The sequence below is a fragment of the Panthera tigris genome, chromosome B4 (genome assembly GCF_018350195.1).
Source record: "Panthera tigris isolate Pti1 chromosome B4, P.tigris_Pti1_mat1.1, whole genome shotgun sequence".
Classification (NCBI taxonomy): domain Eukaryota; kingdom Metazoa; phylum Chordata; class Mammalia; order Carnivora; family Felidae; genus Panthera; species Panthera tigris.
In genome coordinates this window covers 88,600,575-88,621,552 of record NC_056666.1, presented here as the reverse complement: position 1 = coordinate 88,621,552, position 20,978 = coordinate 88,600,575, and the positions used below count along the sequence as shown (strand labels likewise).

At 39.5% G+C, this 20,978-nt stretch overlaps 1 protein-coding gene across 1 annotated transcript in view; it reads right to left on the bottom strand.

Annotated features, from left to right (window-relative positions):
• The window catches only part of SRGAP1 (SLIT-ROBO Rho GTPase activating protein 1), a 281,933-nt gene that overhangs the window by 89,232 nt on the left and 171,723 nt on the right, over window positions 1-20,978 (bottom strand). Inside the window, 2 exon segments of the mRNA XM_007082210.2 lie at window positions 2,114-2,242; window positions 2,700-2,882. Coding sequence (XP_007082272.2) covers window positions 2,114-2,242; window positions 2,700-2,882 — 312 coding nt within the window.

Below are 20,978 nucleotides of genomic sequence, written 5' to 3'. Positions count from 1 at the left end.
TGATTAAAATACTTGTAAGAAAGGAAGAGAAAAAAGTTTTTCCTGGTTTTATTACTAAAGGGTTCTGTATAAAGAAATTATGACAGTAGGAGATAAAACTGTTTTTAGACTCAAATTAAAAAAAGAAAAGGCACATCAGGGGTGCTGGGTGGCTCAGTCGGTTAAGCATCTGACAGTGCAGAGCTCGCCTGGGATTCTCTTTCTTTCCCTCTCTCGAAGATGTCTGCCCCTCTCCTGCTTGCTCACTCCCCAAAATAAACAAACTTCATATATATATATATACATACATATATATACATACATATATATATATATATATATATGTATGTATATATAAAGTACATCAGTGTTAATAAACTAAAAAAAATAATTCCCTTACTTAGCAATTCTTTTGCAGAAGTCCCAAACTGTGGCTCTAAAATAGCTAACTCCATGAGACTTAAATTGAAATAAATAAAGTTGCTTTAACCTATTGTAGATCTACTAGGAGCCATAGGAAAAATTTTTATCATCTTTAAATTGTTGAATTCAATCAATACAAAGCAGCACATGAATAAAGTTCCCAGCAGGAAACTCTGTGAACCTCTATCAGTTCATCTGTGCTTTTCTTACGATATCATTTTTTTTCTTTTATTTGCAGATATGTGTGTTTTTAGACTGGGATTTCTGTCTGTGTCACCTCTGTGGTCTCCTACAGTGTTGGCACAGTGACCGTGCTACTCAGCGCAGGTTTTCTGAATGAAAGCATGATGCAGATGGGAAGTCACAGCAGTAATCACTGCATGAACCTAACACTGCATATAGACTTAGAGGGTTTGGAATGAGCCCCATTACCGCTTTTCATAGCATATCCTCAGATGGAAAGTATAGCGTTAGATAAATTTATAAACGTGGTTTCTGTCCACTCTATTTTGCTTACAGTATTTACCACAACTAGTAACAAAGCTATCATGCGTGTCGTCATTTGCTTAGTATCTGTATTTTCCACTTTCCATTCCTGAAGAAGTGTATATGCTTGGGGGTGGGGGATGGGTAAAATAGGTGATGGAAATTAAGGAATGCACTTGTAATGAGCACAAAGTGGTGTACGGAACTGTTAAATCATAATACCATACACTTTAAATTAATAGAATATTGTACGTTAACTTGAATTAAAATAAAAACTTAAAAAAGGAAAAACAAGTGTATATGTTTGTCAAAGCCTCAGCATCTCACAATAGTGGGGCCCAAGAAATGTATTTTTTTTTTAATGTTTATTTATTTTTCAGGAGGAGAGAGACAGAGTGTGAGCGAGTAAAGGACAGAGAGAGAGGGAGACTTGGAATTTGAAGCAGGCTCCAGGCTCTGAGCTGTCAGCACATAGCCCGATGCGGGGCTCGAACCCATGAACCATGAGATCATGACTTGAGCCGAACTTGGACGCTTAACCAACTGACCCACCCAGGCGCCCTAATAACCAAGAAATGTATTTGGAATCAACGAATGCATTTAGGGTTGTGCCATCGCATAATTTAAAAATGAGTAGGTCCCCTTCCCAGCTGAGTTTACCAGGCATTCATAGCTTCACGGAACTTAATAATTTGCTTTCTATTGGTTTTGGGATGCACACTTTTTCACATGCATCTTAGAATCGACATGTACAGTTTAACTGGCAGCATTTTTTCCTTCTAAGTATTACATAAAATAACACCGGTTTCAGAAATGACGGTATTTCAATTGCTAATTACATCTCAATATGGAAAACATAGGGGTGCCTGGCTGGCTCAGTTGGAAGAGTGAATGACTCTCTCTTTTTTTTTTTTTTTAAGTTTATTTATTTATTTTGACAGAGAGAGAGATGGAGAGAGAAAATCCCAAGCAGGCTCTGTGCTGATGCAGAGCCTGATGCTGGGCTCAAACTCACAAACCATGAGATCATGACCCGAGCCAAACTCGAGAGTCAGACACTTAACCAACTGAGCCATCCAGGCGCCCTGAAAGAGTGAGTGATCACTCTCGTTAGTGATCAAGTCCCACATTGGGCGTATGGGTGTAGAGATCACTAAAAAAAATAAGTAAGTTCAAAAAAGTTAAAAAAAAATATATGGAAAACATAAAAATTTCAAGTACTTACATCAATTAAATCTGAAAGATCATGAATATAATACTTGAAAACCGAGGCATTGGTTGCTTCAAGGGTTAAGAGATACTCATTCCGTGCCTTAATTGATTTTAGCTTATTTTCCGAATACTTTGCTTGTCTCTGGAAATGAAGAAGGTCCAGGTATTGGGAAAGAGAACAAAGTCACTTAGTCACAGAAACATACATGACTTTCTATTAATTTGAACAATGTATTCTACATATACAAATGAACTTTGAAGTCCTCTGAGAAAAGTACATTTTGAAACTGATTTAAAGAACTAAAAGTACCCAAGTATGTATTTGAGCTTCAGGACCATTTGCAATGAAATCTCTTTGTTAATATTCAAGTTCTCCACATTGTGTACTGAATACTTGGCATTCAATACTAAATGATGCCCAGCTGTTATTACATGATTTTTATATTTTTTAAACATTTTTCATTCCTGTTGGAGGAAATGTGTGTCATTTCACAATTTATAATGTGTGTCTATCAGTTACTGCAACTGTCACCTCAATGAGGTTCATAGTACTGTCACCTCAAGTGAGGACAGAAAGGCTCTGTAATGTTTTTACTTACCTTTTCTTTCATTTTCTCAATTTTCTTTACAGAGCTTCGCCGCTGATGTCTCTCTTCCAGTCTAATATGAAAGACCGGGTCACCGGATCTTCCAATTTGCTTTTCTTCTTGTTTCTCAGCCTCTTTCAGCTTGCTCTCTGCACTGATGCTCTCTGCATGATACATATGGTATGTTTTCATCACCTGTGAAAATGTGACCCAAATTGTTACAAGATGCCTGTCTATAACTCAGAGAGTGAATGGAAGCCATTATATGAGGAATACGTTAAAAATATCACCTTCCAACTGGCAGGGGGAGAGCCAGATTGCTAGTCAAACAGATGAATTATGGACGATTGCGTCTACATAAAGCAAGGAGAAATATGCAAATTCACCTGCCAGGAAGAGGCACTTAGGGGATAGGCTTTGATGAAAAAGTGATTTACAGAGTCTTACACATGCTTTCAGTGCACTTGAAAAGTTCCCTTAAGCTTAAAAGTGTTCTCTAAAATCTCTGCATTATTAATCTGCAGAATAAACCATTATTCATGGATAAATTTTACCCCAACCTTGGAATTATAAAAAACTCCAAATTAGCACAGATTTTACTAAACAGTTTTTTTGTATAAAATCTACTTGTCAAAATACAAAATGGAAATATTAAAGTTCGTACATACATAGTTAAAAATAATTGTTTTTCTGACCACAAATACTTTATGTTACAATGCAGAAAACATATGACACAAAAAAGAAAATATAAAAAGCACACAGAGATAACCACTGTTAAGATTTTTGGTCCAGCCACTTGGGTCTTTTTCCTATGAAAACACACAGACTTCTTTACTTGAAAATGACACGTTTCTCCTTTTAAAACATTTGTACCATACTGTGTTAACAATTTTTAATCTTCTATATCCTCTTTTCATTTGACAGATCAGAACACTTTTCTATAACACTAAATGTTCTTCTAAAAATATTTTTAAGGACTGTATAATATTTTTTTATATGACTGGGACACAGCTTGACTAATTTCCAATTGTTGAACATTTTAGGATATTTCAACTTTTTGCTTTATAAAGAAAGCTGTGCTGAAACCCTTTATATGTATCCTATTTCTTGTTTTATAAATGATACACCTAAGTTGCATTTTAATAACTTTAGGAATATATAGAAAATAAAGTTTTTAATGTATCCTTTCCATGTATGTTGTAAACTTACACAAACAATTCTCAACTAAAATTTTTGTTAAAATAAAATTTGAATCTTTAAACATTTGGATTATGTTAGTTACAGAAATATTTATGCACAAAATTATATTTCCTATGGTACATTTTCAGAGAATTACAGTTAGACAATCTGCACATTTTGGAAGTTTTGACACAAACTTCCTATTTAATACTCTGCTAATCTGAAAAAAAGTGATCTGTATAGTTATTTTCCAAAGCATTTAGAAAACAGAGATGCTTAACAAACATTTTGTCAAGTAATAAATAAGTATATTTACTCTTATAGTATCTATTATATCTGTATATAATCCTTGTTTTTTTAGATACAGAATAAAAGTTACAGATTTTCAAAGATTTTACCTAAAAATCACAGTTTTCCAATATAATTTCAATCTGCTATTTATAAGTAGAGTCAGACGTCTGGGCCAATTCTGAAACTTGTTGACTTTAAGCACATTTATACTCCTTAAAAGAAACAACATATCACAGTAGGACTCCAGTGCCATGGACGTATCAAGGCACATACCAGAATTTAGCACCCAATTATCCGTGGTGGCACTTTTCCATAAATTATGTCAAATTTGCATCCACATAAAATAGATTTTACTTCATTCGTAAATAACCAGAAGTTATTCAGAGCCACCTTTATAACTAAAATGTAGTTGTTAAGAAGAGATTTAAAGAGATTTTGAAGTAAGGAACTTGATATTTTTTTCATCTCCAAAGATGAATCTTAAAATAGTTTGGGAACCGGAAGCCTCACCGCAATATATTTACTTAGGTTGAAGCACATGAAATTGCTGTTTCAGTAGGTTATATAGAAGGTAGGAAGTCAGCACTTTCTAATGGTTCAACTTAATACATACTTCCAAGGTGACTTTTTGAAAAGGAAAACATGGGGTTAATGAAGAGTTTTTACTTATTTTCATAAAATCTGATAATGTCTTTCCTTAAAAACGTAAGCTAGCAAATCACATTACAGGCATTGTTGAACAAGAACAAAGTAAGGGCTAAAGTACAAAGCATGGCAGCTTTCTCTGAGCTGTGTGTAATTGCAAAGTTGTCTGTTTTTAGTAATTACCAAACCTGCCCAGGAAAAGTTTCGTTGGTTACTCCAGTTTAAAAGAAAAATAAAATAGCATTAAGAAGCAGCTGGGCAGCTGGGGAATGAAAAGGGAGTGACCCTACAGCTGGGCAAACAGCGAGGTCAATGAATTTACTACACACCTTGCATTTCTAGGCTTGGCTCTGTTTGTATACCCTGCCTGAAGCAAACCCACACACCATTTGGGTCCTGGTTCCAATTACATCTTTAAAGAGAGGGTGAAAAAAAAAATCTCTCTCTCTCTCTCTCTCTCTCTCTCTCTCTCTCTCTCTCTCTCACACACACACACACACACACACACACACACACACACACACACACACACACACACAGTTGCTTAGCTGACTATTCTTCTTGCTAATACCCAGGAAGAAATGAGAACATATGACTTCCATCATAGATAGATGAAAAGGCATTCCAGACAGCCCCGGGTATCTGAGAATTATTTATTTTAAAAACATCCTGAAGAAAAGACTTGAACTCTTGCTTTATTTAGATGCTGAGGACCAGCATAACCAAGTGATTTGCAGAAACTAAGCCTTATGAACTAAGGACACTGAGCTGGCTGCCAGCATGGTGATGCTTATAAACTAGCCTGGGTTAAAAGAAAAACATTCTCTTTTTAAAAAAAAATGTTTATTTATTTATTTTGAGGGTGTGGGGAAAGAGAGACCGAGAGACCAAGATTCCCAAGCAGGCTCCCCACTGTCAGCGTGGAGCCTGATGAGGGACTTGATCCGACAAAGCATAAGATCGTGACCTGTGCCGAAATGAAGAGTCAGAGGCTTAACTGAGTGAGCCACCAAGAAGTCCCAAAAAGGAAAACATTCTTGACCTAAGACTAGCAAGAAAAGGGTGTAAATATCCCATCATAACGTGGTTCAGTACAATAGCTGAGGGTTTTCTACCTAGTTTGATGGTAATTTCCAGAAGGAAATTTCTTTGTTCAGTTTTCCAATGTGACTTAGGGTTTCCACTATTTTCTAAAATGTTAGCAATGACAATGAATGAATTTTAAAAGTTGGGGAGAAAAACACTAAAAGCTTTTTAGAACTCTAATTGCAGATAATGAATGCAAGTACAAACTGCATTATTTAAAATGTAAGCTGTTGGCAGCAGTTAAATGTGTTTTGTATTTAAAATAAAATAAGACAGTTTTCTCTTTTTCAAAGAAGTAGAAGAAAGCTTTTATTTTTCAAAGGTGCCTTTTTTTTTTTACACATACTGCAAAGAAAATAATAGCTTCTCCATAAGCTTCATGCAAACACAAGTATTTGCATACCAAATGACATGATAGTCATATACCATTTAAATGTACTCCAATAACATATTTTCCTCTGTGAATTCTTCTCTACTAAAACCTCCTGCATAATTCTCCGTTGAACACACTCAATTTACCTCTCCTAATCCATCTTTTCGTAACTGTAGAAGAGTATCGTCAAACAGAAAGTGACCATATCATGGATTTCTTTGCACTTGTGAAATCCTATGCAAAAACTTTTGCACAGAAGCTATTAATATTTTTTTTCCTTATTGACAGAGTCATACAATGTATCCTACACTCCTCTTGTACTTTAAGTCAAAATAATTAAAATATCTATGGTAAATTTTAATATTTAGGGTCATGAAATCATTATGTATCGGAAAAGTAGCCACGTGTTTGGAGAGGATCAGTGGATTAAGGCTTTATTACTTTCCGACTTGTGGCACAGAAGTGAGGAGACATGGTTCCGGGAATGGATCTACCAGTTACCAGGTACAGGGAATTTATTTTACACTTCTGCTCACCTTACAAGGTCATTGTGGACACTCAATTGTGTGTTCCTAGGTGTGTGTGTGTGTGTGTGTGTGTGTGTAACAAACTTTACTGAGTACTTACAATATGTCTGTGTACATATATAATATACACCATTAACATATATGTGTAAAATGCATATATTTAGGGAAGAAGCATTATGTAATGCTTCCTATGTGCCAGACACCATTCTGAGCATTTTATAAATAATAGCTTATTTGGTCTTTGTAAAAACACTTAGGAGGTATGTACCTTTATTCTCTCTGTTATACAGAAGACACAAGAAAGGCAAAGAAAGGTTAATTAACTTGCCCAAGGTCACACAGCTGGCAAGTGGCAGCAACAGTTGAGACCTTGACAGTCTGATTCCAGATTTGGTGTTCTAGACTGCTATGTTGTAAACTTTGGTAACTCTAAAACACTGTACAAATGGAAGTCCTCTTTACCTGGGGGATAGAGCCATTCTTGGTTATATTTAGGAATAGTGGAAAAGAAGGGCTAACAGATAATTATTCACTCACTATTTGCTTGGTGCTTATTATCCATAAGGCAACGATGCCTGTAACTTTAAAGATTTGGTTTCCTACTTCTTTTTTTTTTTTAATGTTTATTTATTTTTGAGAGACAGTGCATGCATGCACATGGAGTAGAGGCAGAGAGAGGTGGACAGAGGGTCCAAAGTGGGCTCTGTGCTGACAACAGAGAGCCTAACGTGGGGCTCAAATTCATGAACCATGAGATCATGACCTGAACCAAGGTTGGATGCTCAACCAACTAAGCCACCCAGGCGTCCCTTGGTTTTCTTCCTCTAAGAGTTTAAATTTTTGGAGATTAAAAAATGGGGCTTGGAGATTCTGATGGACATGGATGAAGGGAGAAGACATTCAAGCTGGAAGGATAGTACCAGCAAAGGTATGTGGGGTAAGGGTAAAGGTATGTAGGTAAGGTGGACATAAGTAAATTATGACTTCAAGGAGGGGATTTAGGGAAGGGCTTGAAAAGTGGATGATTGGGTGAGGGAGCCAGAGAATAAGAATGCAGAAGTTGTCACAGGCCAGATTAGGAGAGCCTTGAAACCTTAACCAAAAAGTTTTAAATGGACTCTAGGGGTTCATGAATCCACAGAGCTATAAATAGCATGATCAAAGCAGTATTTCAGCAATAATCTCATGAAGATATGCAAGATGGTGTGGGGTGTGAAGTAACCTCATTTAGCATAAAACAGGAGGAATGGAAAGAAAGAGAATCTAGGATAACAGTTATAGGGCCTTTTCTCTTTTCTCACTCTCTCTCAGACTTGTCATGTCTCCTTCCACATGGAGGACCTCCCAGTGTAGTACTAACACCAGCCCAAGTACCACTCTGTACACTATTCTGAGTCAATCACTTAAAGCTCCCTCCTCAGAATGTGCACACTTTCCTGCCACAGTGGTCTCCTCCCAAGCCAATCCCACTGCCTGCCATATCCTCCCCCAGCACCTCGACCTAACCTTTTGACTCATCCTCTAAGGCAAGCTCAGATTTCACCTACTGCTATGTGTTCCCTGGTTCCCCAGCCATGGCCATCTTGTTCTTCCAACTGCCAGGACCTTCTTATTGATAGCACTTCTGACCCTCTGCCATGTGTCATAGACATCTATGTACCCACCCAGTATCATGGACCTAACTTTAGCTAGGGCACCAACAGTGTCCTAGGCACTTTTGGATTCTTAATATTGCTTTTATACAGTGAGAGTAAAATAGGCATTTGGTGAGAAACAAATGAAGGGCAGAAAGCCATTCTATAGTCAGCTTGTCCATTCATTTGTTCACTTAACAAATATTTACCAAATACCTAGCATGTACCGGCATTATTCTTCTCCATCTCCAGCATCCTAAATAGCACTGCCAATAAAATCCCTGGGATTGGACTAATGAGATGATAAATAGCTCTAAATCACTGTGAAATATAGTGAGCGTTTGGGGTTCATGGCCCCTGAAAAAAGACAGGCATGGTGGCTGGGGTGAGAGGAAATGAAAAGCAGTATGTTAGTGACAATATTTCCTAATTCCATACATAGCCTGCTGGTTTACTAAATCCATCAATTACTAATGGACGGTTAGTTTCTCTTCTGAGAAACTACATTTTTGGAGTTTCCTTAACATCCTAAGATAAAGGTCTCTTTTCTACAATCAATATACAAGAAGGCTCTAATTGTAACGGAGCTTCTGCAAGTGCCAGACCAACAAAACCACCAAGTTAGGGCCAGAGCCTCGGAAGCCCATTCCTGTTGTCTCCCAGCAAGTTCTTGAGTGCATCGGGAATGAAGGACCCCCGGGCCACCCTATGCTGAGCCCCAGCGGCTGTGTTGCAGGGAATCTGGCCCTTCCGGGGGCTGCGCAACCTCAGTGGAGGTTATGGCCTCTGCTTGGCCAAGCTGTGTCTCTGGGGGCTTATTTCAGACAGGGGCAGAGGTCAGGAAGTACCTTTAAGAGAGCACTCATTAACAGTGCATGCCAGGATCCTTCCATCTGCAACTTCAAGTCCTCTTGCTCTTTAGAATCCTGAGCCAACCTTGGTGTTGAATAGTCTCTGGAGCCAGGCCCCACTGGATCCGAGCTCCTGTGCTACCATTTACTAGCCAGCAAGTTTCTTAACTTCCTTGGGCCCTAGTTCCCCCCTGAGGTAAAATGGGGATTAAATGATAGAATGCAGGGAAGCACATAACAGAGTGGATAGTTTTTTGTTTTGTTTTCTAAATACTTATTTTTTGAGAGAATGCAAGCAGGAGAGGGGCAGAGAGAGGGGGACAGAAGATAGGACACTGGCTCTGCGCTGACAGGCTGACAGCAGCAAGCCTGATGCGGGGCTCGAACTCATGAACTGTGACATCATGACCTGAGCTGAAGTCACACGCTCAACCTACTGAGCCATCCAGGCAGCCCAGAGTGGACAGTTCTCATTCTTGACGGTTTCTATGTTCTGACATAGAAGTGAGTGTGCAGGCTCTGGGGCCAGATTGCCTTGCTTCATATTCAGGCTCTAAGCAAAGAGATACAGGCCACCACCTTGAAAAGGCAAAGCAGACCAGATGGAGGCCTTTCCTGGTATTTCATTGTGGAGACCTAGGCTAATCAAAACCTCTTAATAACTAACATACCAATAAGGAGTGCCTAGGAGTTGCCGGCATAGACACTCACATGTTCATAACACTCATGACGTGAATTCACACTTTGAAAAGGCTTCTAGCCTTTCTATAACGTACATCCCATAATTAGCACCCTTTCAACGTATGCTGACAGTTACTATAAAATTGCATGGATATTAGTCCAGGTTTCAGGAAGCAAAGTATATTGATCTGCATTTATTAATCCTCTGAATAGCTATTGAGTATCGTAAGTCAGGCACTGTGCTAGGCTTTCAGACCAGAGATGAGACACAATCTCTACTCAGTGGGAAGACAAAGTTGTGACTTCAGGGTAGGCCAATGGGCAGTAGGGGGGAGAAAGATTCCTAGGCTTCTTCCTTCCCTCCCCCCCATATCCATACATAACCATAAGAAATGTTTATTTTTCTACTTTAGTACAATGTGCAGCAAACAAACAGTAAGGAATAGGAAAAAGAAAAAAAGAGTCAACTACTCTGGAGATTGAGAGAACAGAAGAACATGTTAAACCACAGTGGGAGCTGCAATCAGCAAAATGCAGACTCTGGAAAACTCTAAAGGATTAAAAATCCAGCTTAACAAAAACATTTCAAGGAAAAAAAAAAAAAGAGAGAGAGATGGGGTCCCTATTCTCTACAGGGACCCCCTTGAGGGTAAAGGTGATTTAAAGGTCTATCCAACAATTGCAACGTGGAGATCTTGAGCCCTGATACAAACAAACTTTTTAAAATATGGATTTCTATGACAACTGGACATCAGAACATTGACTGCATATCTATAGCTATTAAAGAATTATAAAAATTTAGGGGTGATAATGGTATGGTGTTTTAGATACACAGACCAAAATATTTACACATGAAATAGATGCCTGGAATTTGCTTTAAAGGAATTTAGGAGTAAGGGAAGTGGATGGACAGATAGAAAGGAAACCAGGTTGGCCACAAGCTGGTTAACTGTTTTTGTCTTGTTTTGTTTTTTAATTTACATCCAAGTTAGTTAGCACAGAATGCAATAATGATTTCAGGAGTAGAATGCAGTGATTCATCCCCTACATATAACACTTAGGGCTCATCCCAACAAGTGTCCTCCTTAATGCCCCTTGCCCATTTAGCCCATCCCCCCACTCACAACCCCTCCAGCAACTTTCAGTTTGTTCTCTCTATATAAGAGTCTCTTGTGTTTTGTCCCCCTCCCTGTTTTTATATTATTTTTGCTTTCATTCCCTTATGTTCATTTGTTCTGTATCTTAAATTCCACACAAGTGAAGTCTTTCTCTACTTTTGCTTGGCATAATACCCTCTAGTTCCATCCACGTTGTTGCAAATGGCAAGATTTCAGTCTTTTTGATTGCCTAGTATTATTCTATTGCATGTATATACCACATCTTCTTCATCCATTTATCAGTCAATGGACATTTGGGCTCTTTCCATACTTTGGCTACTGTTGATAGTGTTGTTATAAACACTGGGGTGCGTGTGCCCCTTGAAATCAGCACTCCTATATTCTTTGGATAAATACCTAGTTGTGCAATTGCTGGGTCGTCAGGTACGACAATTGCTGGGTTGAGGAAACTCCATATTGTTTTCCAGAGTAGCTGCACCAGTTTGCATTCCCACGTAGGCTTCTTTTTAATCAGTTTACATTTAAGTCTGAGAGCTACTGTAAGGGGAAAAGTAGAGGGGGATGTACATATTTTATTTATATAAAGAACGTAACGATGGGGGTGCCTGGCTGGCTCCATTGGTAGAGGATGCGACTCAGTCTCAGGGTCATGAGTTTCAAGCCCCACTTTGGGCATACAGTTTACTTAAAAAACAAAAAACAAAAAACAAAAACAAGGGCACCTGGGTGGCTCAGTTGGTTAAGTGTCCGACTTCAGCTCAGGTCATGATCTTGCCGTCCGTGAGTTCAGGCCCCGCGTCGGGCTCTGTGCTGACAGCTCAGAGCCTGGAGCCTGTTTCAGATTCTGTGTCTCCCTCTCTCTCTGCCCCTCCCCCACTCACGCTCTGTCTCTGAAAAATGAATAAACCTTAAAAAAATGTTTTTTAATTAAAAAAAAACAAAGAAAAGAAGAATGTAAAGACAGTTGAAGCCAAACCTCTATATTAATGCTGCTCAGTCAATACCTAGAATGGATCTCTTAGTTCCTACCCTCAACCTCTACCTCTCACTTAAGTCCTATGAGTGACACTTGTCACTTTTTTAAAGTTTATTCATTTATTTATTTAGAGAAAGAGTGTGAGTGGGGAGGGGCAGAGAGAGAAGGGGGGTGGGGAGAGGGTGGAGAGAGAGGGAGAGAGAGAGAATGAATGAATATCCCAAGAAGGCTCTGCACTGTCAGCATGGAGCCCAATGTGGGGCTTGAACTCAGGAACCATGAGATCCAAAATCAAGAGTCAGACACTGAACTGACTGAGCTCTTTGTCACTGCGTTTTTCTTCTTATTCGTGGCATCAGGGCTGGAAAAGTTGCTGATCTCTGAGGTACTGAGTGATCTGTAAGATGGTCATGATGATGAACTCTTACAAATCATCTCCTCTTTCTAGGCTGATATGCTTCTCCATGGGTCTATGAAAGCAGAATTTACAAAATTCAATTATATTTGCAAAATAACAGGGAGAACTCACTTTGAGACAGAGTATACTGATGGTTAGAGGTCAGACTCACAGAACAGACTGCCTGGGTTTGAATCCTGCTCCTGCACTTAATTTACTATGTGATCTTGGGGAAGTAACTTAACCCTTCTGTGCCTCAACTTCCTCACTGTAAAACCAGCCTAACATTCTTACTCACTGCACATGTAGGGTAGTTGGAAGTATTAAACATGTTTACACATGTAAAGAGCACAAAAAGCATGACTTACAATAAGTGCACAGTAAATATCAGTTACTGATGCTTGAAAAAAATTATCACAGGTTATTTTCATGTTTTTTTAAATGTATTTTTGAGGGAAAGAGAGGGAGAGAGACAGACAGACAGACAGATAGATGGGGGGGAGGGGCAGAAGGAGAAGGAGACACAGAATCCAAAGCAGGCTCCAGGCTCTGAGCTGTCAGCACAGAGCCCGACACGGGAGCTCCAACTTATTAACCATGAGATCATGACGTGAGCTGAAGTCAGACGCTTAACTGACTGAGCCACCCAGGCGCCCCATCACAGACTATTGTAAAAACATGTAATTATTTCTCCAGACTGGAAAGATTATCATTCTGATAGAGGTAAAGGGAAGGAAATTGACGATATTTCCATTTATGTATGTATATGTTAAGAATTTCAGCAAAACTCTAGAATGAGCAAATAAATCAAGATTAACAATTAAATAGTATGAGATGCTGTCTTTTTTTTCTGAGAGAGAGGGAGAGTGTTCATGCACGAGGTGGGGAGGGGTGGAGGGAGAGGGGAAGAATCTTAAGCAGGCTCTATGCTCACTGTGCCACGCAGGTCTCGACTGCACAACCATGAGATCATGACCTAAGCTGAAATTAAGAGTTGGACACTTAACCGACTGAGCCACCCAGGCGCCCTGAGATGCTGTTTTTTTTTTTTTTTTTTTATCAAGGAAAACTTGGGTATGCTGTGGCTCCAGTGAAATGAAATCAGTACACCAGTCTGAATTTATCATCAAATTATACTTATAATCCAAACAAATTCTTTGAACAAAAGGCATTGTCTGGGACTCTGGACCCTGCGGGCTAGGGACTGCCAACCAACCAAAAGACAGGGCAAGAGAAATGCAGAGGATAAACAAAAGGAAGAACAGAGAATACATATATGCAAAGGGAGGAACTATGGCTAATGAAAATGTTTAAAAAATAATTCTATTATGTTCAGCGTCATGTTAAAGATTTTGTTTCAGGAGTAATTATATAGAGCACTATTTCAACGAAGAGCTTAGGTCTATGAAATCCAAAAAATCTGGCTTTTGGTCTTAGCTTTGCTACAAAACAGCTCTGTGACCTCAGCCCTTCTGACCCTCAGTGCAGGTCTCACCTATTAGAGCTGACAACATGAGGTCTCCCTACATAACCAAAATTAGGGGGATGATCAAACTAAACCTCTCCAACACCTTGATAAGTGTGGAATGAGAGAACAAGTGCACACTGGAGTCCAAATCACAGAAGGAAAAACTGATCATGTAACTAGAAGTCTTCTTTCCAAAAGGATTTTAATATATCCCTCTAAAAGGAGAGTATTTGATGAAGGTCAGAGGAATGAGATAGGATGGCATTTAGCAGTCTAGACGAAAACAGAATCCATACTGTCATTCATGTTTTTGTTTTCTGTTGGAAACTGTTTTCCTCTCTAGCTTCCAGAGCCCCTGTTAGGGGAAGGGGCACTCATGTCTTAGATTTCCAAGGGGGTGAGCCCTCAAGCTGCCATGCCCACCAGCGTGACCCGCTGGCAAGACCACTCATCTCCGCTGGCCTACAGCTTTCTCACCTTTTGTGAAAGGGGCGACTGGACCACAGGATCCCCCAAGCCTTCTCCAACTCTAAAATTCTGTGAGTTCACGATTTCGGGTATTAGCCTTGTGACAGCTAAATATCATAAGAATTTATGATTTGAGTGTGTGTGTATGTATATAAGATACTCCTCAGCAGCTAGAGGAATTGACTTTTTTCAGTGTCCAGGTAAATGGCAGATACATTTTAACCAAAAGGAAAAGCCAGTGTGACAACAAATTATACTAATTATTTTCTTCTGCTTCTGTTGATCTGAGGCAAGCAGTATACCATGCTATGCTGCGAATGTAAGATTCCTCCTGGGCTCTGAGGCTGTAAGTCATCTGCTCTGTTGCACAGAAAACATCTAGAAATGAACAATGCCCACATAGTCTAACACACCATTATACAGATGAACCTTATACCAGGATATCTATCACTCTAGTGACTTTAATTAGCTCCCAAGCTGATTCGTGATCAATCATCAAGTGCTCGCCAAGGAGGAAAACCCAAGAACTCTTTGATAGGTGTGGGGGTGATACACATATTTGCCACAAGCTTTCATTTTTGATTATAATTTTTAAGTTAAAGCAGAGCATTAGTCGTCTTTTTCAAAATGCTAAATTTAATGGTAATCTTAAGGTGGCAATATAAATGATTATTTTCACAAGATTGTGCTGCTTTAATAAAAACTTTTAATAAAAAATGACAAATTTATCCTAAAGAAGATAAATTATTTTATGCCTTATTAAAAAGAAAATGTTTCTATTTGTAACAAGAGTGACCTGTATTTATTAATCTTAATCTCGCCTAGCTCTGCTGTAGCAGTCACTAGAGGCAGTTTCTAATTTAAGTCTTTGAGTCATAGACAGGGGTTATTGGTTTTGTTTATGAACTCTCGATGAACAGTCACGTTCAGCAAACATTTCTTGAGCCCCCTACTATGTACCACAAATAGGCCTTGTCCTATTTGATTCCATTACATTCTATTACTAGAAATCCAATTACATTTTATTCTCTATTGATTGATATCGGTTCATTACTGCCTAAGAGTAATTTTTCATGAGAGCAATTAATGTGGTATAGTATCTGCCTACTTCACAATTATCAGAGATTTCTACCACGAAATGAATGTCACTTTATTTAAGAAATTCTGATTTTACTAAGGATATTTTCCTTTCTTATCTCTCAAGTACTTCATGTGTAGTGGGGTAAAAGGAGTGTGGTAAGGGCAGGGGATTTTTTAAGAAGTCCAACTTACTAACTCCTTTTATTTTTACCTCGATGATTGCTAATACTCTGGTAATATTCAAGTGCATGGAGTTCTCTGCACAGGTAACTGTGGTTTCACACATCTGTGCTTCACTCATGTGCTAAATGCTTTTTGGAACACCCTTCCCACCCTTCCCTTATCACTAAAAACAGGTGTCATGGTCTCCAGGAAGCTCCCAGACTGACTCTGGGCTTTGCACAGAGCTGTGAAGACCTGTCTCTATCTAGTCCAGCGTCCAACACAATATATGGAACTATCTCCCTAGTCTAGCTCATCGGTGACAGGGTGGCATGCTTATCATCAATGCATTTCCAGGACCTCTGTATTTGTTGAAAGGCCCTGTAGAGATGATCCTATATAATAACTTTAGAGCAAAAGGCAACAATGCTTTTAGCGCTTTCCCTTTAACGGATTTAGAGACAGGGAATAGGCCCTAAGACTTGGGACAAATGTCGAATAACTCCATAAATCCTAGGACATTACAGGTCACAGCCGTCCTCCACATATTTGCTAAGCATCCATGCCACTGAGGAAGGAGAGTGTGGTCTTAAAAGACCACCCATTCCATCTCTCACCAGTATAAATGGTTAAACTCAGGCACCAGAACGCCTGGGTTCAAATCTACGTTTTGCCTTTTAGCATGTTTCCTTGCCTCTAATTGGAAATAAGAATAGGACCTGTAAGGCTATTGTGGAGATAAAATGAATGAGTACATGTCAAACACTTGCAGTGATAAGTGACACACAGTGAGTGCTTAATGGATGCTGTTACAATTAATGAAACACCTTTCTTTCATATCCTTTAAGTCCACAATGGCCTCAGCCCCACTGAGGCTCACTTGTTTATTCTCATACCTGAGAGGCTGAGTGCAGAGGGATGGTCTTTGTTTTATGGATCAAAGAAACGGAGCTGCAAAGAGACTTAATCCTTGCCCAGTAAGTCAACAGAGAGAGTCAGTGATGGAGAAGGTCATGCAGAAAGCCCTTGTTTCAAAAGGGGTTTTCATACAGTCTTTAGAGGGAGTGAAATACAAGTTCAATCTCCTGAAAAAAATACCCAAGAGTTGGCACTGGAATACTTATTAACCAGGGCCACCCTGGGCACAGTGGCAGAAGTGAAAAAGGGGAAAGTTTAAAGTAGTTGGCAATGATGAGGGGGAAGGCAGATGTAAAATGAAAGGCCAAAGAATTTATGAGAATTTCAAAGTCTCCTGCAATATTAGATACTTAATTCTTTTCAGGAAAATGTTTCACATGTCTTCAACATTGCAAGAGGACTTCAGCTGCTTTCATTCTGACCTCAAACTCGCTAGCTGGGTTCTCCTTTCCAACCAGCCTCTTGGCTCAGGTGGAAGGCCCTAAGAGCACAGCATTCCCTGATGGGAAGTGAAACTATCTATCCCCTCAAGCAATAAGGGCTGCCCTGAGCCAGCAAGACCCTACCGGTGATCAACCCCAAGGCAAGGATGGATTTGACCCTCACTGCCCACTGCACATACCCACCCACCTCTGCCTCACATTTTCCTTATGTAAACCTTATGTAAACTCTGGGCACTTTGGAAACAGGCTTTGAGAGGTCAGTCCGCCATCTTCCAGGTGTTGGCCGCACTGAAATAAATTCCTTTCTTGTTTCACCACCTCTCAGTCTCTCAGTCTTTTGATTTTGTTAGTGGCAAGTGGCTGACCCTGGTCTTCTCGGACCCCCAGAGCCAGAAGCTCTTGCACCCCAACACTGCGGCTACAATATTACACGTGTGGGTTAGACATTTAAGTTATAAGGTTTAGTACATTAAATATTTAAACTGAGGACACAAGACACTTGGAATCATAAAATGAAAGCCCTATAATCTTGAGAATTCCAGCATCAACTAAAATGGAAAAGACTGATGTAGAATCCTTTTCTTTCGATGAAAAATGGGTTGGAATTTGACACATACCCTGTGCCTCAAATCTAGTATGTACTTCTCATTGCATTTATTTAAAAAAAAAAAAGAAAAAAGGTGCCGGGTAGGGGGAAGAACAACGAAGGAAGGTGAGAGGCCTTAATCTGTGCAAGGAAGCTTTTTGACAGTCTGATTAAGATGTTACTAAGCACTGTAACTGCTTAGAAGTCGTAATACTGTATTGCAGAATGTAATTGTTTAAATAAAACACTCTTTCAGAAGGATTCTCAGTATAACATTCTTTTTAAAAATTTTTTTAATGTTTTTATTTTATTTTTGATAGAATGACAGAGCATGAGAAGGGGGAGGGGCAGAGAGGGGGATAAAGAATCCAAAGCAGGCTCCTGCCGTTAGCACAGAGCGCAATGTGGGGCCGGAACCCACGAACTGCAAGATCATGACCTGAGCCAAAGTCAGCGCTTAACCGACTGAGCCACCTAGGCACCCTGGTATAACACATTCTTCTTTTTTTTTTTGGCCACTTCATAACACTTACTGCTTTTAGAAGACAGTCTTATTTGTAGTTCATAAGTGCCAAGCATAACTAAATCTCAAATCTCAGAGAGAAAATGAAAATTCCAAGCAGGCGCCTGGGAGCATTTGGCTTCATTAATTAGCAGGGTGTCCTTAAAGGCATCTACACATAAAGTTCTTATCAAACAGCCATCCTCAGGGATCCATGCAATGGAAATTTTATTAATCCCAATCATTTTGGGAGGAAAATGAAGCCAGGCTAAATTAGCTAACTTAGTCTCCAAAGTCAATCTATGTCAACCCCAAGATTAGAATTCAGAAGCTGGCAGTCATCTTGATCCCAACACCCTTCTTTCCTTCCATCAAAGTGTCTATTAATAATGCCAGCAGAAGGATATACACACACACTTTGTCAACCCAAGATCTCTAAATAGATTGCTTTTTTAAAAAGTATTCCAGGTGGCATCATGGAGAATGTGGCGCTCCCAAGAGGTTTTCAATTTGGGAGCTTTTTACATATCTTTTCTGCCTTATTTCTCTTTGTTCAATGTTTTGTTCAGAGACCCAGACCTCTTTGTAGTCTGTCTCAAAGGAATGAATTTTCATTTTCACTACAGGGATATATATATATTCCAAATACTTAAAATGCCTACAAGCTAAAATAAATACTTAGCCATAAATAAATAAATAAATAAATAAATAAATAAATATCCTCTTTGAGGCTCAGAGAAAAATCTTCTGATATGTGGTGGCAAATATCTTGGGCTCTTTCGGAATGACTTTTCAACCTTGCCTTGGGCATGTTTCTTTGTTACAGAAGAATGCATTAGCTCCTGGTTCGTGGGAGGCTCACAAGCCAGCCAAGAAAGCTTTCCTCAGCAGTCCTCTGAGGTGGAGTTTTCAAGGAAGGGCTTGAAATAATAAACAGTGTCTTCCCTCTCATCGGCTCTAAAAAATAATTAGTTGTGTATTTTAACATTTTAAAGAGAGAAGTGGTTCAAAGATATGCAAAGGCCAGGGTGGATATCTGTGTGCATTTGCAACTCCATTTTCCAAATCCCACACAAGATGCTTGGTGGCCTCTGGGTTTGTGCTAGCACAGCTTCCATTCTCTACTTAAATTTGTTAGGCAAACCGGAACTACAGTTCGGAAGGAAGAAACAAAGGTGAATGGAGTATCAGCTAATGAATACTTAGCAGTAATCACTGTGTATGAACACACAGCTGAACAGGTGGTGTTGACACATATAACATTAAAGCTAAATGAAAGATCAGATCTTAAAGTGGCACGCCCAAAGGAACATATCCCAACATTAAAGCTTAAGGCACAAAGCCATTTGGGTTTCCCATTCTGCAACCCATATGGACAGTCTGGAAAGCTCAAATGAGTTTTTACCAGTGTCCATAAGAACATGCAGTGTGACTTTTACCTATGAGTTTTATCTACTAGATCACATTCCGCCCTTCCTTCCCCCACCTGCTCTGCACATCTTTCCCGACAGCAGCTGTCAGGTGGGGAATTGATGGGCCCTGGGGACTGAAGCTGGGTTTAGATTTTGGAGCATTCATTAACTGTGTGATCCTCAGCTAATCATTCTGAGCCCCAGTTCCCATTTGTTACACTGGGATTAGGAATACCTGCCTCACAGGGCTGCTGTAAGAAATGAATGGGGTAACATGCTTGCCTCCTAAGAAGGGTTGTATAAATCTTCATTTTCTCAGTTCCTGCCTAATGTTAACGGAAACTCAGGATGGATTACCTCTTGACTCTGGCTAGCCATGTGTGTCACTGATGTATAGGGAGTGTGATAATCAATTACACATAATTAAGAATCAATTTCATGTGGATTTATCACGACCGTCTGTGTTCATCTTTGTTAGAATCTGCTTACTGAGGACGGTAAGCTCTTTGTTTTCTAAAATGCTGAGCATAATGCTGCAAAGCAAAGAGATATTAATATAGGACAGAAAACTGCAGCATAACCTTTTGCGAATTTGGTATTAGGGGACAGGCTTAACACTTTAACCCACTGTTTTATGGTGAGCCCTTTAGCAGACTGGTGAAGGTTGACTTTGGTTGGAGTGCTCCCTCTGACTCTCTCGGTCACCATCTTTCTTCTCTTTTTGCATTTCCACCTCTCCACTAATCCAATGGCAGCCCTGTTCACATCTACTATTGATCTGGTTTTCTTAGGGAAGTTACCTTCCTTTTTCTTTTCTTCTACAAAGCAATATATATCTATTATAAGGAAAAACCATACATATGTACATATACATACAGCTGTAACAACCATCTCTAATTACCATTGATATCAGCCCCCATCTCCACATTTACTCTGAGAGGCGGACCATCCCCTCTCCAACCCTACTCCACTGATGATGAAGGGGGGGGGGGGATGACACCACCAGGTGACACAAATAAGGAACATTTATTAAGTGTTTACTATATTCCAGGTGTTGTTCTGAACGCCTTATGTGTATCCCAGCCTTACTTTTCCTCGTAGCACTTACACCTGCCATACTCTACATTTGTTTACTGTTTCTCCTCACCAGAATATAAGTGCTTTGATAGGAAGCATGTAGTTTATTTTTATTCTCACCTGTATATCCCCAGTATATCCCAAAGAGCCTGGCACTGGAGTAGGCACTTTATTTAAAAAATTTTTTTAATGTTTATTTTTGAGAAAGAGAGAGACACAGAAACTGAAGCAGGCTCCAGGCTCTGAGCTGTCAGCACAAAGCCTGATGCAGGGCTTGAACTCACGAGCCATGAGATCATGACCTGAGCTGAAGTTGGATGCTTAACTGAGTCACCCAGTTAAGCCCCATGTAGTAGGCATTTTAAAAATGTTTACTGAATAAATCAATCAGTCTTCATAACGATGTGGGTGAGCCTC